Source organism: Leptosomus discolor, chromosome 19, assembly GCF_034619465.1.
Source record: "Leptosomus discolor isolate bLepDis1 chromosome 19, bLepDis1.hap2, whole genome shotgun sequence".
In the NCBI taxonomy this organism is placed as follows: Eukaryota; Metazoa; Chordata; class Aves; order Leptosomiformes; family Leptosomidae; genus Leptosomus; species Leptosomus discolor.
This window is the reverse complement of record NC_141409.1, coordinates 9806088-9832605: the sequence shown is the minus strand read 5'-3', so window position 1 is coordinate 9832605 and position 26518 is coordinate 9806088. Positions and strand designations below refer to the sequence as shown.

Sequence of the window (26518 nt, the reverse complement as noted above, 5' to 3'; positions counted from 1 at the left end):
GTCTTGTTCTTGTACAAGAAGTTTTTCTTTTACTTATGCAGTTTCAAAAGCGTTGAATCCACAAGGGTCATTATCTCCTGAGAGAAATGTGAGAATTGTCAAATGTAAGATTACCTTGTTGCTTCACTTATTTTTGTATTCCTTTATTAATAAAAACACTGTGTCTGACAGGCCTGTAAAGCGAGTGCTGTTTTCAACATATCTGGGGTCTGATTCTGCAAAGTCCAAAGCAACTGTCATTACCAGACTGAATAGTAATGCTGCAGTTTAAATAATCTCAGTGGATACTGGAAGGTAACAAGAATGGCTTTCAGAGATGTAGCAGTTGCATGTCTCACACTCTATTCCCAGAACAAGAGTGTTCTGGTCCTGTCTGGGCTGTCAGCAGGGAACAACAAAGTACGTTTACGACAGAAGAGGGAGCTTTCTTCTCCTTTGTGATTTTTTTTATTCCTGCACTACCTTACAGCTGCAGCGTCCATTGAGTTGGTGCAGGCAATGCCCGCAGGAGACACTGGAGAGCAAGTTTGCGTGTAACTGTCTTTGAGACCATTTCTGTAAGCAGGCCAAATGCATAACTAAAGAGCAAAGTTACAAGACTAACGACTTTTATTGGCTTGATGAAAAAAAACTTGTAATTACCGGTTTCTTGACAGCAAGCCACTGCAAAGGAAGTATTAGCGTAACATGTTAAATAGCTTGAGTAACTTTGCTGTTTCGAGTGTTGGGGTTTTTTCAGTGTGACTACTTGTTGGAATTTAATGCAAGTTAAACCTTCAGGCAAACTGTCACAAGGGTTTGTTGTGTTTGTTGGGGTTTTTTAAGGATGTCACTTGTAAAGCAATATACTTTACAAAACAAAATAACTGAATGTGATATGCTTTAGTCATGTAAACTTCATCCTGTTCTAGTATAAAGAATGTAGTAAATTAATGCAGTGTTGCAAGAGACCAGTACGTAGTTTCTAAAAATTACAGCATAAAGAAAAAAACTTCCAACTACTTGTTTCCAGTAGTTAGAATTATTCTTACAAACTCACTCTTCACCCCATACACATAATTCTGTAAATTTCTGCACTATAATTCCAGCTATTTGAGAATTATAAAATCCATAACCAGCAATAATATACTACACATCCACCCTTTATTATCACAGCAACTTCTACATACCAGGCTAGATGGAAAACGGATTTTTATTTCAGACAGCAGCTCTTCCATTTTCTGGGACGGCACATCCAGCACACCATCATCTGTAACGTAAACAAACAGGATAATTTATGGTTACAACTGCCAATAGCTTCAGCAGGAGCTAAAGGAGAGCAGAGAGGGGACAGCTCTACACAAAGAGAAGGCAAGATACGATGGAGTTACAACATACAACACCAGCATGGATTTCTAATTATTCAAGGACAAGGGTATGAACTCTCAGTTCCAATTCATCCTCCTTTCTCAAGATACACCACGAGTCTTTCCTGAGAGCAACTAACAGGTCCCTGAGCAGCTGCTGGTACCATTTTCTTTACTATCTTTTGGGAGTCGGGGAGAGGAAGAGACTCAACAAATGCCACCACCATCTCACCGTACTGAGCCACCTCGTTCATCAGCATACAGATACTTTTCACCACTCCTGGATCATCGAAGTGAAGGCAGTAGGCATCTTTGGTCAGGTTTATTCCTTTTGAATCCGTTATAAATCTCAAAGCTGATCTTTCTGAAAGGGAGACAAAACACTGCTGGGCTAATTGGGAGCTGCAGACTGCATTATCCGCCTTCCAACCCCCTGCTCCAGCTAGCACACGTGTAATATTTCTCCAGGAAGTCATGCCCATTAATTTCAGTCTTCCTAAAAGCTACTCTGAAGGCTGTTTGGGCAACGAGAAGACCATATATGCAGCTGACTGTCATGCGTGGCAGAAGTGGTATTTTATTAATGCTTATCATTTTCACATTGATGGAGCTCTACCCTTTTATGCAGTCGAGGCAACGTCATGGTAAAATAAGTAACAAAACACTCTCAAGTTACTAATAGATCAGATTGTGCTGATCTAGTACTTCATACATGCATGCTGGGTCCATGGGAAGGAAAAAAATTCACACTTCCAGTTTCACTACTTCCTCTTCCAGTCCTGCAAGAAAAGATTAACTCAGGATTGTCAATCCCAATCCCACTACAAACTCTTGAACTACACAAACATCCACTTCTGAGCTGATTTGCAGTTAATAAAAAAGAATTGCTGAATGTTACCAGACAGCCTTAGAAGGCTTGCTAATGCCAGGCAGGCATTCTTCACCAGCAGTGGTCTTTCCAGGTTCATCCTGAGCGCATCCAGCAGAAGCGCTGTTACGGGCTCATACTCATTTTCAGTTAAGCAACCTTTAAAAAAACAAAACAAAACACACAAACCCCCAAAACTTGAATATACTCAAAAGCCTTTAAAATACTCATCAGCATTTCAACTTCTGCCTCCCGTTTCTGAAACGTCTTTTTAATGGCATGATAAAAGCTATGAAGAAAGCATGTGAACACCTGCATTGCAGAAAAAAAAAGCCCAGTGAAGTCTTATCATGAGTTGATTGAGGGGTCTCAGAAATTTCTGATACATCTTCTATGTCATGATTCCCTTTCATTCTCCAAGCCAAGAGGAATGGAGAGTCCCAAATACTCGACCTATTCTGCTGGTAGGTACTAGAAACAAGACTGCTTAGAGTGGTTTACTTGGTTCTTCCTAACAGAACAATGGCATAAGCGCAGGGCAGTAGGTAAACACATGGCAATATTCTTGCATGAGGAAGAAATAAGACAGTAGTACTGCAAGGATGTGTTTCTTAGTGCACACGATAATGAAAGAGATATCAGTTTTATGTTTTAATCTGAAATACTGTTCCCAACTTACAAAGCAATTGGCATACAAAGCAACCTCCCAGCCCATGCTGCACAACAGTGATGCTGTGTTCAAAGCAGCAACACAAATGGGATTCTTGGTCTTAAGAGACAAGCCAGAGAGAATGCTCTGCACCGCAGGGTTCTTGTAGCCGCCCGTCTTCACAGCACCAGTTACATAAAACCGCTACGGCTCCCCAAAACCAGCTTCATTAGGAAGCGTTAAGAGAGCAAGTGCCTGGAAGACTGGTTGCAAGTTCCTAACTCTGCTGCCATCTGCAGAGCCTGCTAGGGCCAAGCAGCCTCTATTTCGAGGATCACCGCTGACAGACAGATGTGTTTGGCATTAGTGCCTTTTCCGTGCACAAGGGACAAGGAGACTGGGAAAACACACCTTGGAGCGACAACGCCCACAGAGCAGAGCAAGCAGACTCCGTAACTGTTCCATTCCGGAGGTGCTCTTGAAGGACAGCAGAGGTAACGGGGACGGCACTTTTCAGCAATGCTTTGTCTACATTATTGTCTGAATTATCACGACAAAAAGGAAATGCATCGAGCAGAGTTATTGAATCAAGTGATAACATAAGCACATTGTATGTCAAATTGTATCAGTAAAACCTTAATGGGTGATGGCATCAGAGCAATGCAATGCTATTTTAGCCTGAACAAAAGCAGAGGGAAGGAATTTAAAATGCACAGAACCAAATCAAATTTTACAGGACTAATAGTAACATTTATGGCAGACAGCTGAACTTCTTCAGGAACTAGTTTTCTTTGCCTTTTAAATTATACATGGGGATCACAGCATGAAGCCTCCAAAAATAACCACCTTTTTGACAGAATACGGTCTGCAGGATGGATATTTAGCTGGTCACATAAATCAAATGGGTGGTTTGTTGCACAGAGGGAATAAAGCACAGCAAGTGCAATTGTGCATTCTGTGCTTTCAGCCCTCCCTGATGATTAGAACACCACACACCTATACAAGAACACGTCACAGAAACAAATCCCCTGAATGATTCCCAGTGTGGTCTCATAAGAAGGGGTCAGCTCAAGCAACCACCCGTGGCTCTCCAACACTGTGGGATGAAGCTGGTGTAGTTCTAAGGCAACGATAAAAGTACACTTGCCACCTTGCCAATCACATTTCTTTTGGAAAAGCAAGTCTCTAGGAGACATCCAACTCAAGATTTAGTCCAGTGCTGCCAAGAGAAGTGAGATGCAAAGAAATAAGTTGCTATTAATGCCAAATGCTATTCTGATACCTAATCTAATATGCTGTCTGCACTGCACTCCCTCTGCGAAGAGCAGAGCAAAGCCACGTAACTGACAAACCAGAAACTGCATGTGCCCTTTCATTTCTGACAGTCTGTTCGTAAGCTGTATCTTGGCCTAAACAGTAAAAACTTGACACTGACACCTTACCACAAAAAAAAGGGTTCCTAAAAATTCTGCATTAGTTTTTAGTTGTCTCTCATTTAACTCTGGATGACTTACAGTTATTCTAGCAGTGCTGTGGAGACATCTCTCCAGAATGGGAGAAAGAAGAAAAATCCAGCCCTAGCAACAGGAATGTCTGAACTCAGTTAGGCACAATACCTGCTGCCTTTCAGTCACATGAGGCTAGGCACAATACTTGCTGTGTTCTACTTACCACTCACAGCCAAGCTCCAGAGGACTCCACAGCAAGAGAGGCAGATCTTTTCATTATGAAGAAATTTTCTTAAAATTGACAGAAGGTCTGGAATTACTCCAACTTTCCTTAGATTCTCTGCAGCAACTTCTGAAAAACACAGAAATTCTATAGAAGTTGGTATTTTTGTCCCACTCGCTGTCCGTGCAACAGACAGCACCACTAACCATATTTGAACAGTGATAAACCAGTAACATGATACCATCAGCTGGACAAAAGAAAGCAGGAGAACAGACTGAATTCTTTAGCAAGATGCACTTAAGCACAGTGTTTAGCACAAGTGAACCTTTCAAATGGATGTTTGGCCATCCTTTTTCCTTACAGATCTGAAATTTACAGAGCAGAAAAGGAACTGAGAGGGTATAAATTACTATTTTTCAAATGTTTGCAATTTAGCAGTTCAAGCTATCTGAGCTTCAGAATTAGGAAACACTGTATAAAAATAGTTTGGTCTTAGATGGTAAGTTTATTTGTACGTGACTTTTTTTAAGATTATCCCGTTGCTGCTAAATCCTTCTGTAATCATTTGTAAAGAGTCTTCTGAGGACTGTTGAACTGACACTGAAAACAAGTGAAAAATACTATAAATATTAAGCAACTACAATCTCAGGAGAAAAAGCAAAATAGAGAAATTAGGTAGAATGGTTTCAATTCACCATGGCACAGCCAAAAATAGAATCCAGGTTCTATGCCCTCATTTTCCCAAGCACTACTATTTGCACAGTTTGTACTTGCTTCCAAAACAGGATGAAATACAGGATCACTCTAATAGATACAATTCTGTAAGTACCTGAAACCTCAGCGGTCCTTCTCACACTTCCAGGAGCGTTATCTTACCAATATGCACTCAATCTTACCAATATTACGACTATTAAACTAATACCTACAGACATTAGCATCTCTCAGTGAAGTCACGAGTTCTGCATTACATCTTGGATTACATTATGAAAGTAGAAACATAAGAATATTCCCCCAAAAAAGGACAAGGTGACCCACCACTGGCTGAAATCATCATCAATAACGTGCAGACCAATGAAAGTAACTCTTCATTTTCAGAGTGTTTTCTCGCTGTGTCTAAGAGAGAGCTGGTCACCATCTCATCCAGGGCCACCATCACCTCCTGTTCTAGAGCTGTCAAAAGCAAACATTTGAACAGAACAAAGATTTCAGTGGCTTTGAATGAAGTCTGAACCCCCTGCTGTCAGCATAACTAAAACATTCAATTAACAGCATTTCTTCACATAGCACATCCAAAAGTCACTTTAAATGTTCTTTTTCTGAAACACAGTTCTTACTATTTTCAAGCTTGTATCATTATCAGGCGTCATTGGGGTAAATCGCCAAGAACAGAGACCACACAAGAGACCAAAAATGCTTTTATGGTTTGAAATTCAAATACCAGAACACTGAGAGTCTCTTATTTATGCACTCTAGTAACGCTCCACATAATATGAAAAACTTGGTAACCTACAATCAGGAGCTTGTATTTAAAATTAATACTAACACAGAATTCATATATGCCAGTCCTGAAAAAAGTCCAGGAGAATCCAGACTCTTATTAGAGCTAGTTAAATTCCTCTATTACTTTAAATTTATCCCCTAAAATCATTGCTGAACCCGTTTCAAACCTTATCTGCCACATCTAACTTTACAAGATACACCCAATGTAAGCTGGAAGTCTCATGACTGTACCTTGACTAAGAATTTCAAGCAATAAACTGCAACCATCTACTTGTAACTGGAGCGAATCTACGTGAGTCTTCATGGCACCAGTGATCAATTCTGTTAACGTCAGCAGATAGGGCAAGGCTGCAGGGAAAAGAAATCAGTTGAGACAACACTCACCCCCTGAGCGTTCTAAGCTGTGTAACTATCTATGCTCCAAAACACAAGAGTTCCAGTTTCAATAAATGTGAGTGCCTATGGACTATGGGATGTGGCAGAACAACGTTCTTGAATCAAAGAGAACAAAATTTAAGTATGGATGGAACAATACAGAGTGAATTTTGTAGTCTCTGTGGGGAATGTCTCTTATTAAAGACAGCTGCAAGGCTACGCAAGCTGAGTGTAACCAGCACGTTCCTCATTAAGTCACACTGGCATTGTCCACCGGTCATGTAGTGAGTTGTGGGGTAGAACACGGTGCATGAGCCCAAAACCGTGCTTTTCAGAACCTGTGGAGGAAAGTCTTTCACCGGGTCTCCTAGTTCTAGGAAGACTTTGAGCTTTTGGAACAGCTAATACAGCCCTTCAGTGAATCCACAAATACATGACAAAATGTTAGGAAAAACTGGATGGTTTTTAGGGATCCATTTTTGAAGCATCTTCAAATACGTGAGCATCAGTCACGGCAAGCCATGGTGCAGAAGTGCCCAACGAGTCAGACGTGTGCATTACCTTCTTCAAATGTCAGTTTGCCAATTCACCTTGGTTGCCAATTAAAATATCACTGAGTTTTCTTCCAGTGTCCATTTTTCTTATCCAGTAAAACACTTCTGCTGTTCAACAAAAGCATTTACAAAACAAGTACCAACACAATCACATCGAGCAGTGGCCTATTCCAGTACGTTCCAAAAATGAGAAATACGAAGAGAGAAATTTCATTCTCATTTATTGTCATGAGAAATATTTTCCTTTTCCTATTATCTCAAAATGTAAGGAAAGAGCAGAATAAATAAGTTAATAAAATAGTGCCTTACCACTTTTATCTCTTACAAAGCTGGCAAGGTGCTGAATAGCTTTAGCCTGTGCTTCTTCTATATCCCAGAAAGCCTGCATGAAATCTACATAAACCAAGAAAATTCTTCTAATCATTTGATACAAACACTGATAAAAAACACTCAAATTTTCCTCTATTTTGTGCAAGATGTGAATTCATATAAATAAAAATAACGTGACTGTTGAAAAGTGAAAAACTTTTCCCTTAAAGCATCAAATATATAAATATTATGAAGTGTTATGATTTACCTGTATAATCTGTGTATTTGGCATTATATATTATGGGGACCTGTTGGAATATTAAATCAGAGCATGAATAGGGGCTTTAAATGCATTATTCCAATAGCCTCTGCAGATTAAGATAATATCTTCCTTAGAAGGAAAATAGAGCAGCTCCTTCGCTGGCATAAATTGGCAAACAGAAGGCAGCCAAAACAAAGTGTGGCTCCACAATTTTCTGAGGAATGACCTCTGACCCCATTTAATTCATGCAGTAGGTATACCTGGTGATCTTACAAGGTTATAGAAAAGGCTGTACAGTGACCCTTCCTCCAAAGAGCTTCCCACTTTATTTCAAGTAAAACAAATGTCAAATAATTCATTTCCAAGTAGAATACATGTTGCCTGGAAAACACAAGGGTTTATTTCCTGTGAAAACCATCATTACATTATTTTCCTTATTACCCAGAACACTTTCGATTCCTCCCTCAAGGAGCACATCTATTATTTTGGGAGGCAAAGACTTTTGCAGTTTTACTGAAGAGGCACCAGCAACCGTCAGGCATTCCCTAACAAATGGAACATCAGTCAGATCCCTAGGATTACAAGAGACAAAAGCAATACCAATAAGTTAGAACAGGTAAATTTTAAAAGAAAAAAAATAATCTATAGGCTTTGTTTCATTTTTATATAAAAAGCTAATCAAAGTATTATTAAAGACTGGATTATTTTTGACAGAACTTAAACCATTTAATCAAAACAGCTAATGAAAGAGCTTGCATTGAGACATGCTTAGGCTTCAGGTTAGTGGCTTGTAAAATCGTGTATTACCTGGTTTTATCATGTGACACTAAAAAAAGGGCACCTGTGCATCAGAATGCCCACTTCTGAATGAACCCCAAGTCTTTGACTTCTTTAATAACGCAGTTTGTTGAGGCAGTAAGATCAGCAACCTTGACTCAATCTCTTTCACCAGTAGCTAACTTGCCCACCTTTGTGAAGGCAGGAGGGGTGCGGGACAAAAAAATAAAGGGAGAGCATCCAGAACTCACTTTGCTGTGGGTCTCATGCTGGGCTGAATCTGTAGCATCATAAATAAGACTGGAAATAAAGGCAAAGAGCAGTTCTCTCCGTTTTGCATTAGAGTCCGGGCTCCCTCAAGACGGCTGGTATCCTGTCTAATATCCTGCAGTAATGAAGTTATCTCTTCTGCCTGCAAAGAGCGTGGTGTCAGAAGAGCTTTCACACACTCGTTTACAGATAACCTGGCGAGCCCGTGACATTTTAAATCTATAATGAAACATCATTACATACATTCAGAACAAAGCAGGTCGTCATGTCAAGTAGAACACAACCTAGAGACCAGATGTCAGATTTCTCAGTAAAACTAAAAACAAACGTCTCTGGAGCCATCCAAGACTTGCTATCTGTTGAAATAAGAATCATACGGTAATGTTGCTGACCTTGTACTGTACACAGGTTTTGCTTGCACATGCATGAGCTGAAGGCAATCATTTTATGTCTAAAAGTAGAGATATTCTGCAGATACTAGACATTTTTTACTGGAGATATGCCACAAAAGACTAAGAAACACACTGTAACTAATAAATGATTTTCTAAGATGTTACTGCACATGTATGAAGCTAAACAGGATTCCAACTGCATCTGTTGCAGAGTTCTGAGACTCAGACCTATCTATAGTTTTCAATTGTGAACAGAATTAATGCTGCAGGCAACTGCCTATGAATATCCTATTCATACTTTAGAATACAAATAGTACAACGCAGAGAAGGGGGAGGGAAGATAATTTTTTCCTCTTTGGCTGATTTTTCTCTAAGGACTAAAAATATCCACCATGACCGAATCTTTTAAAAATAAAGTAAAACAAATATCTACTTTCTTCCACTCTTATTTTCCATTTCATCTCATCTGTCATAAGTGTTTCTGTACTGAAGTCGCTAAGCATGAAGGATGCTTCACCAGTCACAAGTATGTTTGATGGCTTGAGATTTCTGCAACACAAATATTTTCTGTCAGCCTGTGAAATCAAGAGTCTAATGATACATAACCACAGGTTCCCAGCATCTTTACACATCAGAAGGTTTGGGTTTTTTTGGGGAAGGTAGCTGGGGTGGTGGTAAGGGGTTCAGGGGTTATTTTGTTTGTGGGTTTGGGGTTTTTTAATATTAAACTGATAATCAGCTGAAATGCTATCATCATCATCTTTTACTGTGAAATGCTTTAAAATTTGTGATTGTGATACAACGTTATCTGAATGTGGAACGCGATGGTTGTCTTTTACTTTAGATACACAAAGTATACCTTGTCCATCACAGCCACCAAAATGTAAGCAGAGATGGTCAATATTCTAATATTAAAATATTAGAATTTTAGCCCATTCAAAAAAACCAGAAAGAACACCTCATTCGAATGGATAATACTGGACAAAACTCAAGAGACAGATGTCACAGAAAACCAATCTATATATGATGTCCAGAATTTCTAGCTGCTATTCCCCCTTTTGGAACAGGAAAATTCACTGCCTCTGAGCAGCTGTGCTGAACCAACAGTCACTGCAGAGAACAATGACCTACTGGACAAAGAATAAGATTCCTACTCACCTGTGGAAAATATTTTGTTTATGTATATAAAGCAAAGCATCCACCATCTGTCCCAGGAACTTCAGAATCATCTGTTGAGGGGAATATACATGAAAGTGTAACAAACAAGATAACTTCCAAATATCTTTTGGAAGATAGCTTCCAAACCACCTTTCAGCAAAACACTGTGCTTTGAAGATTTTAGGGAGGACTTTGAGAAAGAGTGAATACAAAGGAAGAAATATAAAAGCAGTGAGACACTGTCAGTTCAACCAGATGCCTCTTCTGTGCTTTTTACCATGTCTGTTATTTTTTCTGATTTCTGCCTTTTTTCCTTGATTAGTGATGAGAGATCTCCTTGGCCCAAGTGCTGCATTACCAGACAAAGGAACAGAGACGATATCTGTAATAAAACATTACACCAAAATTGTCTAATTGTTTGCAAGCAATAGCATGTCCAGTAAGAAAGACAAAACCAAGCACTTGGCCAAACTGGTGGGTGTGATGTTCACCAATACCAAGGTGTTCTGAGAGGATTAATCTCACAGAGGAGACGGTATTTACTTCCTTTAATTAAAAATACAGCATGGCTGGGTTTTTTTTTTTTTAAAAAAATCCAGCATCTTATCTGAAGCCATATGGGACAATTCAAGTCAAATATACATCCACAAAATCAACACAAATTTTGGCTGAGCACTGAATAAAATCTGCAAATAAATAAGTCTGGGCGTTCAGTCTCCTGTAAAAGGGTTTTCATGCAGGCATGAAAATCAGTATTGCACACTGATTCACATCAGAACCCATGTGTCAGCGTGCAATCCTGCCATGTGACGGCCCTCAGTCCATGTATCTTCACAGCTTTTCAGCATGTTTATTCAGGAGTTAAAAGAGCAGGCTTGTTTCAAATCAAATAACCTTTTTTTAGCATCTCACACCAATGACCCCAAATTTAAACCTGCAAAAAACACTTACACACCCACAGCGTTAACCAGGTGTTATGGTTTAACCAATCCTATTTCATTCTCACCTCATTATCCCAAGTCACAAACAATTCCTTGTAAGCACAGATGTTTGAATGATGAAGTTTTAGCAAATCCATTGCCTGCATAGAATAAAAAAAAAATAGAGCCTTCTAGAGCTACACAGTCCTTCCCATTAGCAAGAGCTTAAATAATATCCTAAGCCAGTTCCTGACTTGTTCATGTTGCGTGTCTGATCAAATCCTTTCAGTGTGCAAGCTCTGTTATATATTCACATGCACAAATGTCAAGTTAAGGAAAATTTCACTAAGACTCTACTTAATGTAATGCTGTAACAGCCATGTGAGATTCAAGGATATAAACTGATCCTTAGGGAGATGATATGTAAACAACGCTCTTCTTCAGTCCCTAACATCCAAACTTGAAAACACATCCTAGAATATGAAAGTCAAGATGATCTTTCTAGCCATTATTTCTAGTAACCCCTATGCAAGCTTGAACCTCAGAAAACATGACACTAGTGAGATGCTTATCTCCCTGAAGCTGGTTTCATGAAGAGCTCTACCAATTACTTCAGCAAATTTGCTGATGACACGAAAGGTAAAAAGAATTCAACTTACTCTCCTATAGCTGTGTTTGTGGCTGTGCAGACACTACAGAAAAACTAAGAAGAACCACAGTTCCACCTGGCACAACTGCATTTATTTCAATAGACACATACATCAGCAGAAGAATTTAATGAAACTTTATCAGTAAAGTCAGTATCAATACATAAAGAGGTCACCTCTCTTGAGTGGGATGAAGCACCTGCACAGACATGTATTCTCACTCATTTACAACTGCAGAGGTCACATATACTGGACACTGAGAATAATCCATCATGTGCTACTTCACATATTTTGTTGAAATGAATTTTGGTGGTTTAATAGTATTTCTGATGTTGCTTCTTACTTAAGGCATTGAAACAAGTTTGCACCAAAAAAAAGTACAACAAAGGAAGAAAACCAATCAAATCATTCACATCAAAAAACATCCACATCTGAAAAATTAACTTATAATGAAATATGTTAACTAGAAGTTGAGTTACTAATAATAAACTATAAACAGACCAAGATTCTCCTTCAGCTTAAAGGCCAAAAGGATGAGCTTTTTTTCTTTGTCTTCAGCACAAAACAAATACAAACTCTGAAAAAAGACTATCCTCTGAGAACAGCTGTCCATTTGAGCCTACCTATTCAAATATAAGAACAATTAATACAAAATCCTGGCCTGAGCTCAAGCAGAGGGCAGGGAGAACACCCCTCAGATAGTCCTACCTCATTTACATCTTGACTATTTACTTAGTTAGACCTTGTAAATAAAAGGCTTTGTTCTGTTAAGACTTTGGTCTTTGTAAGCGAAGTAGTAAAGAAAACCGGCACTGATACCTCCTTCAAGGCCTCATTCGCTTGCTTTTCTTCAATGCACTCAACCTGCACCAAACAAAAGACAAGGATGAGATTGTAATATAGACAGGCAAACTTCAAGCCAGAACCCTCTTGCCAAGCTGACTGGAACTGCAAATTGTGTATGAATTGGCATAAATTTTCAATGATAGCTCCAGTCTCTAATGTTTGGAGCAATCTTGCTGTTGGGAGACAGCCAGAAACAGAGCTTTACATGAGTCTGCAACAGCTAGCCAGTCCTTCTCCTGCATTGTCAAAAGTATCAGTAAGCTAAGGCGAAAACACACCAGCTAGACCTAAATAGGCTGCTCCCCTTTTCCCCACTTTTAACCTCAATAGTCCAGTAAACTGATCTGAATCTTCCAAATTGCAAAACAGCAGCACACTAAGATGTAAGCCTACTCTTACCCAGCAGCCAAGCTGCCTAACATGTCTCCGTTGCTATCAGAAGGGCCCATGGAGATGACAAACATGCCAATGAACTCTTGTTTTCCTAGCAACCACCTTCTCACCTGCTTTATTATATATTTCTTCTCTGCCCCCTTTTCTGTTTTCAATTCAGCTACCAGCATAGTGCCCAGTGCCCCAGGCTGGAGCTGCTCCAGTACCTGTGGGGCAGGGGAGAGACATTAAGGCACTTGTTCAGCTGCAAGTGGTAGAACAATGAAGGCAGAAAGCCCCTTCAAACCACTTTTGCACAGACACCCTCCACAACAGCACACACCTCCAGTTCCCCAGGGCAGGACTACAGGCAGCCCCCTCTGCACCCCAACTCTTGAGAGGCACACAGGCCTTCCCCTCCCCTCCAGGACATTCCCCCTCGCTTTCCCCCCTACTTCGCAGAACACCCCCATCATGCCAGGGCCATTCACACCCCAGCAATCCCTCCCTGGGACCACACAGGTCCCTTCCTCAGGGCCACTTCCACTCCCACCAAGGCTGCACACCCCTTCCTCAGGGCCAGTACCCCCTCAGGGCCACTTACACTCCCTCCTCACAGTCACATACTACCCCCAGGGGTACCTACACCCCTCCCTAAGCCACAAACCCCTCCCCAGGGCCATGTACCCCCCCAAGGGCCACACATCACACCCCCCCCCAGCACCACCAACACCACCCACAAGGCTGCAGCCGCCACCTTCCTGCCCGGCAGGGCCTGGCCCTTAGGACAGCACCTCATATTTCTCCATGGTGGGACAGGGCCCAGTGAGGCAGGATGGGTGCAGAGGAAGCCCCAGGCCCAAGATGAGAGCAGCCTCCCAGCCGCGGGACACCCAGCAGTACAGGGTGAGGCAAGAGCACTCCTCCTTCCCTACAACCTACACTTTCAGACCAACAAAAACCCAGCCGTTATAAACTCTCAATTAGCCAATCAGGAAACACTCAGAACCGAGCCGCCCCTACCGCGCAGCTTCCCTAGGGCGTGGTGCGGCCCCTTTAAGAGCCCGGCGCGGAGGGGCGGGGCTTCCCCGCCCTCCCGGAGCCACCGCCCCGCCCCGTGTGCGCCGGCGCTGCCGCCCGCGCGGCGCCTTTAAGGGCTGGCCTACGTGGCAGCAGCAGCAGCCGAGCGGCGGCGCGGCCCGGCCCGGCGCTTCTTCCCCCCCCTCTCCCGCTCTTCCCGCCGCCGTTGTCGAGAGTCAGGCCGGGCCCCAGGCGCGTAGCAGCCGGTAGCGTCCCCCTCCCGCCGCCATGGGCCAGAACGACATCATGAGCACCGCTGAGGACTTCGCGGACCAGGTGGGTGCCCGCCCGCCTTCCCCAACTCCGGCCTTTGTGCGCTGGGCCGCTCCCTCGGGCTCTGGGGTCGGCTGTGAGGGGGCGCCTTGGCGGGCCCTGCGCTGAGGGAGGGCGGGGGGGGGTTAGGCCGCTGCCCTGCTGGGCCCTGCTAGGGCGGGCTGGGGTGGTGGCGGCCCGGCGCGGGGTCGGTGGGGCTGTGGGCTTCCTCGGCCGCCTCCCTCCCGAGGGGAGGCTGGGGGCCCGGCTCCCCGTGGGAGTAGGGGCCGCCGGTGCAGGCCCCTGCGGGAGTGGCTGCCCCCTGCCCTCGTGTGAGCTCTGCGGCTGGGCCTGAGCCGCTTGTAGAGCGAAGCAGACCAGTTCTCCTTGGGAACTCGGCTTCTCCCTAGGAGCGAGTGAATGGAAAGGAGAGTAGGAGGCTGAGCTGCTCTCGTCGTCTTGTAGGCTCTCTAGGCTGGCAAATAAAGTATAAAGGGGTGTGGGAAACCGGGATGAGGTGGCGGTGACAAGAAAGAAGAATCTAAACGCTGACTGATACCTGGAAATGCAAACTGGAAGAGGCTTGCCATCACGCTGTGCTTAGAATGGGGCAAAATGAAAGCAAATGAGGTGATGTTGTCTTGTAATCCTTTTTACATTTATTTCAGTGGAGGCCCTTACAGGTTTCTCTGTTAAGTAGAAGTTTGTGATCTCTTACTGTATGTGAGAGCAGGAATATTTTGAGTGTAAGTAGTTGATCTTCTGGTGACGGTGTTAGATGTTCACTGTCATGGTGATTCATCTAATTGAAAGTAAGAGGCAGCATCTAATCGTATTTAGCAAATTCTCTGGAAAATCTGCTTGGTTCTACAACTCTGTAGAAGCAGTGTGAGAGTTGTGTGGTACACGATAACACGTCACGGCTCAGGGGGCTGTGCTGCCTCTGTCTTTAACTGCGTTTCACTGGGAAAACCTGTTCTGCGCTTCCTCCCCACCTCCGGATGGAAGAGTCCTTTTAGAGATAGAGCTTCTGATGGTGTGTGTTCAGTTTAAGGGATGTCTGAATCATCTTCTTCATTCCCTGTTTACCTTGTCCTCTCACTCTTTTTAGAGAAGAAAGTAAACTATCACTATGGGGTTCAAATTACTTGCCAAAATTTATACCACTTGTCTAGACCTTTTTATAACACCTCTCTACTTATTACTGTGTGACTATTTCTAGATGTCTTGAACACCCCTTTTTTCACACTACTGAAAGCTCTTTTGTCCAGCTAAAATGCAGCTTGCTTACTCCTGAAATGAGTTTTAAATGGCACAACTTTATTTGTGCTTGTCCACATTCTATTTAAAGATGAGGCTTTCCTTTAGCTGCAGAATTTGGAGTGTTTACATACACTTACCCATCAGACAATTTTTATGACTTTCTAAGTAACTAACTCCTTTGGTAATTCTACTTCCAAATAGCTGCCTTATTGCTCAATCAGATACTTTCAGGACTGTGTATGCTGCTAAAAAGTATCACACCAGTGTAGGTAGGAGTGGAGAGATTTACTAAACAATAACCTTTGATATATATTGCGAAGTTAACACTTGGTGTTAAGGAAACTGTTAGTTCATCTTGGATTAAAAAAAATACTTGGAACATTTGGACTGAAATTGTGTCGAAACTCCCCTTGATGGAGGCGGAGGTCGTGAAGCTGGACAATGGCTGTTCTGGGAGCCGAATGCGTTCTCAGTGATGTTGCTGCGTTCTCCGCTCCCTGTACTAGTGCTCGAGACCTAATGACTCTTGATTTCTGTAGCATAAAAGCCCTCGGGAATATGTTACAGCTAATTCCATGGCTTATCAGTAAGTATGGAATGTCTCTTGCAAAAGCAAGAATCGTCTGTTCCTTAAATTCAAATGTTAAAGCTTAATTTTTATTAAATACTATAATTTCCATTTGAAATGGCAAATTATGCCTTGGATGTCAAGATACTTGTCGGAAGTCTCCCCTGAAGTAGTAGCAAGTGGCTCTTATCCAGAGGTGAGCAAGTGCGTTGCAGGCACAGGAGCAGCTAGGCTTGCCTGACAGCGAGCTGTCGGTGAAAGGGGTTGTCCCACCCGTCCCAAGGCGGTGTTCCCCTTTGCTCGCTCGCTCACGCTTTTCTGTCACTGGATTGTACAGCTGAGCTGACAGGAAAAAAAGAAGCGTTGATTTTTCCTGTTGGTTCCAATTACCTCCTTGTTTGGGTCCAGTGAGCACCAATGCTGGTGGTGGGATCACTGGCGAGCGGCTCCGCTCCGCGCTGTTGGGAGTTTCCAAGGACTGCAGCGGAGGTGGCAGCTACTTGGTGGGTGTCAGGGTACGGTCCTGTTGATTTCAGAGAAGGCAGCTTCCTAGATATTGGGGAAAGTGGGAAAAGCAGTTAAAGGTTCTTAAAATATAGGTGATACACAGTGCAAGGAAATCAGGATCTTGGTTCAGAATGATGCCTGGCTTCAGGCTTTATGGGTTGATTTGTTTTTAAGCCCTGTGACACCACCCCAATGTTATTAATTAATTTACTTAGAAGTTAAGCCCTTTTTTGGTGATTCTTGTTAAGATATTAACATGCGAAGCCCTTCATTGCAGTCACCATGTACTGCTGACATTATCGTGCTGAAAATAGCTGCATATGGGACCTGTACTGATTGTTTAGGGTTATAGAACTGGTTGTCTCTTCTGTAATCCCCATAAGAGGGAGCAGATTTCAAGCAACTTTCCTGGTGTCTGTAATAATCTTTAGGAATGTGGATGCCTGATATTTCTGCTCTTCTGAAAAAAAAAGATGGACAAAAATGCAACGAGACTATTGAGTCATTGTACTGCAGTGAAAGGACTCTAAGGGAGAACCAGACTGGGGGTTTTATTTAATTTTCCAACATAAATGCTGATGGACGTTGTTCGGCTAATTCTAACATCGCTGTATCCGATTTTGCAGAAAACAGAAGAGAAGAAAACATTTCATTGTTAGTCTGAAGGTTTTTTGTGTTTTACATTGAAAAACCTGAATTTGGAAACTCTCAATAACGTAGTCGCGTCAGTGCACTGATCCTTCATTGTTACAAGCCAAACAGCCCGTTCTGTTTAGGCTGGGGAAGAATCTTCTCATGAAAAGAGACAGAAAATTGCATACATCTGGGGCCTGTAGGTGGGATTGGGATCTCTTTAAGTAGATATATGCAGGCTGGTGAAGGGAAGTGATTGTTCTCTCTGCTAGAGGATTGAGCATCCTATTCTGGAAAAGATCACTGGTGTCCCAGGCTGCTCTTCTCCCAGAACAAAGCAATCCCAACAAACTAGATACTTGGGATGTGCCTTTATTGAAAGCTCTAGACTAATAATGCTGTGCAGCCCGTGAGGGCTTTCCTTGTAGATTAGCAGGCTGCTGTTCGTCACCATGGTCATAACTTCCCTGATCCAAGCACACACACGTTTACACAGAAAAGGCTTCTGTGCTTGTAATTATGCTATGGTATGTATGCTTTTAACAAAATGGACTAGATTTGTAACAAATTTGAGACTGTTGGAGGTGGGATATAGTTCAGAAAGCATGGTAAGAGTCAAAATGGAATGAATTGATTACCTCTCTTTGGGCAGGCCTCTTTACAAGTTTGAATATTTCAAGGCTCCTTTTGAAAAGTGGGTTTTGAGCAGAGATTTGATTTGGGGATCCTTGGATCCTCTTGTGCGTCTTTGCTTGTTAAACTAAGAGGAGCATTTAAGTCTATCTTTGCCTTTCTAATCCTGTTAGAGGGGGAAGTGGCAACACAAAGCCCTTCTGGTCTATGTTAGTGACTTGGCTGCCAACACAGAACCAGCTGTTTTTCTTTAAAATAGTTGTACTTTAGCATTTTGTTGTCTTTTCTCAAGATGTTTTGCCTCTTGCAAGGAGGCAGCGCGTACTAAGAACAGTTGATGCAAAGCCCGTAGCAGAATAAGCCATCCAACAACTTGGTGTCTCGAGTTTAACACTGCCACCTCTATCAATCTCAACAGTTTTGTTTTAGCTTACGTGTATTGTGCTTAGTGGAGTGTGTGTTTCAAGTCCTGTGTCTTGGCTGGGTATGTTTATTAACTGCAGCTACCAGGTTTCCCATATGTGCTGCTTTTATCTATGAGAATCATAAAGGAAATAGGAAGTGGTCTCAGGGTGCAGCGTTTGAGCCACATGTTGCTAGTGATGTGTGGGACAAAACCAGGGTGTCTGGTATTATTAGTTCAGTCCCACTTCTAGAGATCTCCTGTTCCTTCTAAGTTATTCTGTCCTTAGTTAACTGGAGTGACTTATACCTGAATCCTCTAATTGTAAAAATCACTTGATGGCTGTTCTCCTCGCTTGTATTGTGTAATTGTTCTCTTCTTTTGCTCTGGATCTCCACGGCTCGTTCTTTTGACTTGGATTTTTGTTCATACAGCCTGTTTCTGAAGCTTATTTACTTTCACCTTGCTGTGTACAGGGGTTTCAACTTGTAGCTTAGTAAATGCAGCTATGTGAGTTATGGGTGTCCAAAGATGATGTGTGTCATGATAAAGGTTGCTTAGCACTGCGGCTGCCTTGGGCTTCCGTCTTTCTGACTTGTCTTAAACTGACTGGATGTGCAAACTCATGTTTAATAGATAGTGATCAATTCTTTCTGTGCCACGAGAACAGGTAAATGTTAAATGGCTTTTTGGTTCCTTCACCTGGACTGTTAGCAGTTGTTTGGTTTCATGGAAGAGGAAGATGAGATCAGCTCCTGTGACCCACTTCAGAAGCAGCAAAGATGTGGCCTGGAGGCAGATACCCTAATGTCTGCTGCTTTTTTTCAGCCTTTCCACAGCAGTGTTTTTTCCTTTTCCTAAAGATGCTCAGCACTTGTCCTCTTTCATTTCCTTCTAGACCAATGTTGCCTGTTCTGTGTCTTGTCAAGGCAGACTTGCTTTACAAACCACTCTTAGTTTCGTACTATTTCCAAAACAATTTCATCCTTGGTATTCCTCAGCAGGTTTGCCCAAATGCACAGTGAAACCTGGGAAAGAAGAAAGCTGTAAACCAAAATGTCTGTCGCATTCAGTGACAAAGATCACAAATTTTCTTCTGACTCATGCATCCAACTGTTGACATGGCTTAAAAGCCCAAAGTGGCAGCCCTGAGTCAGAGTACAGCTGCACTTAAAATGCACTTGATTAACCTGAATCTTGACCCTTAGACTCTGGATGCATGCAGTATGACTAGTGTAGTTTGTTCCAATATTAACTGTTTAATTAAGCATGTCTGGTGGATTTTTTTTTTGTGATAATCTTCAATTACACAGCAAGCAAGGCTTGTCATAGGATTTGGAACAGCCTTTAGTATTTACTGATTACTGTGGGAAGAATGAACTTTCAGGAATGGCTTTAGTCTCCTTTCTCCACACTCAGTATATACTGGCAGCATGCAATGCTGCCAGAACTTTAAAAAACAGATTCTGCCCAGAAAGAAACCAATCAGCTGTATTGTCTAACCCGAAATTGGTGTAAATACTGAGTTAAGAAAGATAAGGTTTGTGACTTTTCTGTCTTTATTATAATATAGTCCAGTGCTGTCTGGAAGACACCTGTGCACCTGTGGGTTCCTCAGCCCCTTTTCATACTTGAGGTATCCTAATGTTGCACAAACCGTGTGAATCAAGGTGCCTTACGCCACATTGTGCTTTGCGTGGGATAATGGAGTTTTGTGAAACGGCCCCTCCTAGTTCTACGGCGGGGATCTCTGCCGAGGCTGGCAGTTCTGCGTGAAGGCTCGTGGCACGGGCATTCGCTTTCACAAGCGTCGACCTGCCCAAACTGCTCCTGTCATCTGAACGTACGAACCTGCCGGATAATCTTGTAGTTTTAGATTAAGTTTGTTTGTTTCTTTCTAGACTGCACTTAACTCCAGCACACACTGACTCCAGCTGTGTCCTGGAGATCTGGCTGAGCTGAACCGGTGCGTGAGGTGGGCCAGCCAGGTGCTAGCCTGCATTCCGAGTGACAGTGCAAATCCTAGTGGAAGTCTCCATTAGTCATAACTAGTGCTGATTAGGAAGCTGCGTGACAGTTAAGCGCTTGTCATAATCCAGAGGCTTTAAGTTTTCCTGTGCACCTCAGTCCTATAGAGCGTGCTAGTCTATGCACTGTCTGGCAAGTCTGTATTTGTTCCTTTATAATTATGGTAACTGGAGAGCAAACTAACCCAGAGAGCTTGTGGGATGAAGGGGTACGTGGGACCAGGTACATCTTGCATTCCCAAGAACTAAGGCTCAGCATCTGTTGAAAGATGATATCATTTCCTCTTTACTACACTGAATTCTGTATGTAAAAGCCTCTTTTCTTTCTGCAGAGGATGCTATTTTTAATGGAAGTAGAAACTGTGTACTTGCATAGAGGATAGAGGGTGCATTTTCATGCAATGGCTACGCTGATCTAATAGCTGCTGCTACACCGGTACACATGCTTCACACTGTTGCTTTTCTGAGCTGTTAGTGGGGAACTAGCTTGTCAAAAAGCTTATTAATGTGTTTTAATTTGTACAGAGTTAGTCTTCTGTCAGCCTGACTCCCTGAATCAGTTTTACAGGGTGTTGAGTGCCTGAGCATGTGGGTGGGAGTAGGATTGCCCTTTCAGCTCCCGGCTATCTGATAGCTGAGCTGTAATGTGAAACCCTGAGATAGACAAACTAAAACCAAGGTCAGCCTTCATCTAGTAAGAGCTCCATCAGAACACAGTTCTCCTTACACAGGGAGGTGCTGCTGGATTCTCCTTTTCTCCAAGTCCTTGTCCAAAATGCTCTTTGGAGCATGACAACAGGTTTCCCCCACTGTTCTCAAATGGAGCAGAGAAAAATTTCATTAAATCCAAGTCCCAAGTGTGTGTTTCTCTGTAGATGTTGATGACCCTGTGTGCGTGAGAACTGCTGACCACAGAGTCTGCAGGGTGCACGGATCTGTTGTGCCTCGAGTGTCACCTTGCCTTCCCTCCCCGCTAACGCTGCTGTCTGCCCGTGCAGTTCCTGAGGGTGACGAAGCAGTACCTTCCCCACGTGGCCCGCCTGTGCCTGATCAGCACCTTCCTGGAGGACGGCATCCGCATGTGGTTCCAGTGGAGTGAACAGAGGGACTACATTGATGGCACGTGGAACTGTGGCTATTTCCTGGCCTCCATCTTTGTGTTCATAAATCTCTTCGGACAGCTCAGTAAGTGGCTCTAAGGCTGATAAGGTGGATGCCAGAGCACTCCAGTGTGTCTGCCACCCTGGCTCGTGTAAGCACGGTGAATCATGTAAGCATGGGCTGCCTCACTGGTTTCTGAATAGCCATTGACAGCTTAGAACTGATAGTACTACATGGGCTGAATGAAACGAACTCTTAATTGACCTGCTTCAGCCTTCCCTGGAAGTAAACTTGCAGAATTTCTCGTGACACGCTACCTCTGAGTCAGAGATGCCAAGAATCCATTAGGACAATCTGGTTTTGTTTCTGTACATGCGTCTATAAACACATACCACCCCCCAAATTCTCTAAATGAAGTAACTTTCTTAAACAGGGCAGTGTTAAGACTTTCAGCCTCCTGTTTTTATGGGTATTAATCTCAATGGCAAAGTCTTATCCTGCAGTTGATATACTTAAGCCTGAGAGGTACTGGTCTCAGATTTTCAAAGTTTTAAGAGCCCGGGAATCAATAATCAATAATCCCAGAAGCAGAGCTTCTGTATGTTTGTTAGGTGGACTTGGGGTATCAGAAATGGAGAGAAGTAAAATTATTTTCTTTGTATATGTCTCTGATCTACTGTTCTTGTTTGCCCATTTCTTGTCTCGTGCCTGGGGTTTTTTACCCTCATCTTTTTGTGTAGAGTCACCTTAACTTAATGTAGTTATCAGTCCTCATGTCAAAGTGACAAAGGCTGTCACTGCTTTGTGACAGGAGGCTTGAGAAAGGATAGAAAACAAAAGCTTTCAAGGAAAAGTGCAGTGTGTTTGCCCTAACGGTTATCTCATTTGGGGAAAAAAAAAAAAAAGAAAATCCATGATGAATTGAGTTTTTTAACTTCTTTTAATGCTTTAACACCGATAGCTGCTGTACAGTGCTGTGTATTGGGGACTGCATTCCACATGTGCTTACCCTTTGTAAAATAACAGATACTTCTGGAGTTACAAAATACTTTAAAATGCACTAACAATTCTAGGTTCTCATCTGATTGGTGCCAATTTGCCATTAAAATCTCCTGCCTGATGTTCTCAGTGGCACAGCTGAAAGCAATGGCAGTCCGCTCAGTTCAGAACAAGTTAACATTCCTGCAGCATCTTTTCCTGTGCAAGCCAGAATGTAACTGTGTTCAATTTCCCCAACTCAGGCGGCTGTATCCTGGTGCTGAGTAGGAACTTTGTGCAATATGCCTGCTTTGGACTGTTTGGAATTATAGCATTACAGGTAGGAGGCTTAAGTCTTCAGCCCTTCTAAACTGTGTCTTTCAAATCTTCTCTCGTAGCCCCAGTACTACCAACATACTTAAAGACAACTGCAAGTCTGGAATTTTTCTCCACCCTGGCCTAGTGCCACCCTTCAGTGGCATTGAACTATTCTGCTGCTTCCTGATGTGCCCAGTAGATCCTTGGCTGTAATTGCAGTTACTCAGCTGGAGATGTTGATTCAATACTTGACCAGCTTAGCAGAAGTAACTTGCAGTTTACCTGTGTGTCAGTAACGTGCCAAATGTGGAGCTTGCAGCTGCTTTGGCCTTCAGCACACAGCTTTTGTAAAGGACTGTCGCCACCACAAAGGATCCGTCCTAGCTAGTAGCATCCTTCCTGTTCAAAACCAATTAATTCCTGTGGGTGCTAAACCACGAGTCAAATTCTGGCTTCAGTTCCCCGTTTTACACTGACTCATTGGGCCACGTTGACATAACCTGCCTTGTTTCCTTCGGTGTGACATACTTGTAGTTGACTTCTGCTATGGATAGCGCAGGCTTGAGGCGATAAGGTGAATTCAGAACCTCAGTGTCATTTAGGTGTTTTAACCTGTTTTATTCTTTGCCTAGACTATTGCATACAGCATTCTGTGGGACCTGAAGTTCTTGATGAGGTATGCCTGCTTCTTAGCTTTTGTCAAACCACAATGAAAACTGTTGTCTGTTACTGCCGCTTGCTGACAGGGGACGCTCTCTTTGTACGTAGCATTTGCTTGAAAGACTATGAATGGTGCATTTACATTAGAGAAGAAATGGCAGCTCTTAAAATCGGTAGAATCTGTGTTAAGCCAGCCCCTCAGTATTGTAGAAGGGAAAGACTAGTCCTGACCCACTAGGGTCTAAGTGCTTCTGCTCTCCTTGTTCCTCCTTGCAGAGAGCTCACAAACAACTGTCGAGACTGGATCAGTGAGCTGCTATTATTTTGGAAATGGCTAAAATAACTCTGTGCATGACCAAAGCCATTTTCTGAGAAAGCTAAAGCATGTAGGTACTAGGCTGGTTTTGGGGGTTTTAAGTCTAACCTTCTCTAGGTGGAAGGCAGGGCTCTTAAACATGAGCTTTCTTGTCAAATCCTGAGTGATGGCTGGCTGTCACCTTTTCACCCCTCTCCGAGAGGAGGGCAGGGGACAGCACAAGAACTGTACTCTGGGCTTACTACAACCCTGTAAATGTGTAACTTTTTAGCAGTACTGCTGTTCTATTTTCTCAAAGCAACCCTTGAACTACTTTGGCATATATGGCTAAACCTGAGGTACAGAGTAACTTCCACACAACCAAATTGATGCTGTAACAAATGCCAAGGAACTGTGCCTGAGCTGCAGGTGCTGGACTTCCCTGGCAGACTGTACGTGTCTGCACAGGCTTGTGCACGTTGTCGTTGTGTACAATGCTGCTGTTTCAGCTGGGAAGTCTAGTGTAGACACACCACAAGATGCTGAGCAGGTCGCTCCTCACTAGCCTCTTACCCACTTGAAATTGTCAGTTAAGACTTTAAATCTACAGATCGGTGCAAACTGTAGTAAACTGCCTTTTTTTCTTTTCCTCTCCCCATTTCTGTCTTTCTGCAGGAATCTTGCCCTTGGGGGAGGCTTGCTGCTGCTTCTGGCCGAGTCACGCTCGGAGGGGAAGAGCATGTTTGCTGGTGTCCCCACCATGCGGGAGAGCTCTCCGAAGCAGTACATGCAGCTGGGGGGCCGTGTGCTGCTGGTCCTCATGTTCATGACCCTGCTGCATTTTGATATGAACTTCTTTTCTGTAAGTATCTGAGTATAAAAGTAGGAGTTAAGGAACTAGAATATAGTACAGCTCCCAGATTGGCTGCAGGACCTGCTCAATGCTTATCATATAAGTCTGGTTTTAGTAGAATTAATATTTAGAAAAAGTTATTAGATCATGTATGCCATGACAACCTGTTCTGATGTTTGTGTACCTACTTAAGAACCCTATGTAAGCTTGTGGGGGTTTTTTATCTTGCAGATTCTGCAGAACATTGTGGGCACAGCCCTGATTATCTTGGTGGCAATAGGCTTTAAGACTAAGCTGGCTGCCTTGACTCTAGTCATCTGGCTGTTTGGCATCAACATCTACTTCAACGCCTTCTGGACCGTCCCAGCCTACAAGCCAATGCACGACTTCCTCAAATACGATTTCTTCCAGACCATGTCTGTAATTGGGGGGCTGCTCCTTGTGGTTGCACTGGGTCCTGGTGGAGTCTCCATGGATGAGAAGAAAAAAGAGTGGTAACAGGAATAGCAATACTTCTTGGGACATAACATATTAAGTCCAGAACTGATTCTCTATGGATTCAACAAAAACTGCCAGCATTTTACACGTACATGCCCCCTTCCTATTAAAGGCACAGATGTTTTGAATTTGATTTACAGTGGCACCAGTAATATATAGATAAAGTCCTGTTTCTTCAAGGAATGTTGCCTAGGCTTACTCTAACTTCCTAGATCTGGAACTAACCCAAGGAACCTGCATTTTGCTGATGCTTCAGTGAATTGCAGTAGAACAGTTGCTGTCTTTTAATGTCAGCGATGTTCTAAAATTTGAAGTACTGTGAGCAGATACAGCTGTATCATTCAGTGTGCTGTTGGGTTCTAGCTATAACTTAAAAAAAAGTGGATCCCCTTTCCCTCCTTCATCAAAACTGTCTTGTGCATAAGGAGTTCCATTGCTGGTTATAGCATTGCTTATCAAGGTGGAAAGCAGCATCAAAAAAAAAAATCACTGTTATCTTGCTGCTCAGAGGTCTGTAATTCCACTTCGTTTAACGACAGGGGAGGTCTTTCTTGCCCCCAAATAGAAGGCAAAAAGAAAACCCTGACAGTAGTTGTACCCACCTCTAGGTAAGAAAAGGGAGAGGGTTTTCTAACAGGTCCCAGTTCTGCTCTCGAGGGGAACAAGGGAGAATCCTGTATTACTAATTAGGAATCCTATGTGGCTAATCAGATTTCAAGAAGGAAGGGGAGGAGATCCCCTGAAGAGACAGAATGTTAGATTCTGTGAAAATTCTGTGCCAAAAGAACTCTTTATTCAGCATTCTTTCCCCAAAGTTGCCCCTCCTGAATTCCCAAGAAGGGAGCCAAGTTGTGCTGCAGGTTCCATAATAGAAGCTCCTTTCTGCCATTAACCAGCTTCCTCCCTTACATGCCCCAAATTTGTATCTGAATTGCAGGTTTTTGGTGAAAGTGTCTTCAGAACTACAGAAACTCCCCTTTTCCCCTGCACTCAGTACGTGCAAGTCAATCTTCTAATCTGTAGTCTTTGCTTCTTAGACTCACTTGTGTCAGTCTCTCGGCTGTAAAAGTCCCAGTTGACTGAACAGCAGAGAGCTGGGGTACTGAACTCTCGAGTACGGCCCCTTTTCTCTGCCATCTCGGCCCACCCCTGAGATGTGTGGGGAGGAAACATGGAAGTCAGCTGTGTGCTGCCATCGCCCTGGTCCTCAACTCCGTGTGCAGACGGTTATACCTGAAGAATGCAGGTGCAAAGCCTGTGTAGGGAATAAGCAGACAGGGATGTCACTTGCCTGTTCACAGGGAGGAACTCCTCAGCATAAGGGTGAGGAGAGAGGAAGGCCCTGTTTTCACCTCTCGGTGCCACAACCTCTGTGCCATGAACATGCTTAGTGCTGCTCAGAGGAGGCATTTTTGTCCTCTGCTAGTCAACTAGGTGAACCTGTTTCACTAGATCATGAAAGAATTCTAGAAAGCATGAGCCCTACCAACTTGCTAACATTACATTGATTCCTTGCACTGTTGTCTCCCTTGA

The 26518-nt window shown here is 43.0% G+C and overlaps 2 protein-coding genes across 2 annotated transcripts; one reads left to right on the top strand and one right to left on the bottom strand.

Annotated features, from left to right (window-relative positions):
- Positions 1-29: 29 nt before the first annotated feature.
- Positions 30-13725, bottom strand: STKLD1 (serine/threonine kinase like domain containing 1). Its single transcript, XM_009958176.2, has 19 exons — positions 13711-13725; positions 13048-13143; positions 12518-12562; positions 11138-11212; positions 10409-10513; positions 10132-10202; positions 9407-9522; positions 8825-8937; positions 8563-8723; positions 7976-8106; positions 7273-7356; positions 6266-6382; positions 5570-5704; positions 4535-4663; positions 3275-3403; positions 2245-2373; positions 1579-1710; positions 1170-1249; positions 30-77 (listed from the first exon to the last, which is right to left on the bottom strand). Exons 1-19 carry the CDS (start codon positions 13723-13725, stop codon positions 30-32), a joined length of 1911 nt encoding a protein of 636 aa, XP_009956478.2.
- Positions 13726-14217: 492 nt separating this feature from the next.
- On the top strand, positions 14218-25258 carry SURF4 (surfeit 4). The gene is made up of 6 exons (XM_086475599.1): positions 14218-14272; positions 21281-21467; positions 22625-22701; positions 23312-23355; positions 24310-24496; positions 24719-25258. Exons 1-6 carry the CDS (start codon positions 14225-14227, stop codon positions 24983-24985), a joined length of 810 nt encoding a protein of 269 aa, XP_086331725.1. The 5' UTR covers positions 14218-14224; the 3' UTR covers positions 24986-25258.
- The last annotated feature ends 1260 nt before the right edge of the window (positions 25259-26518 follow it).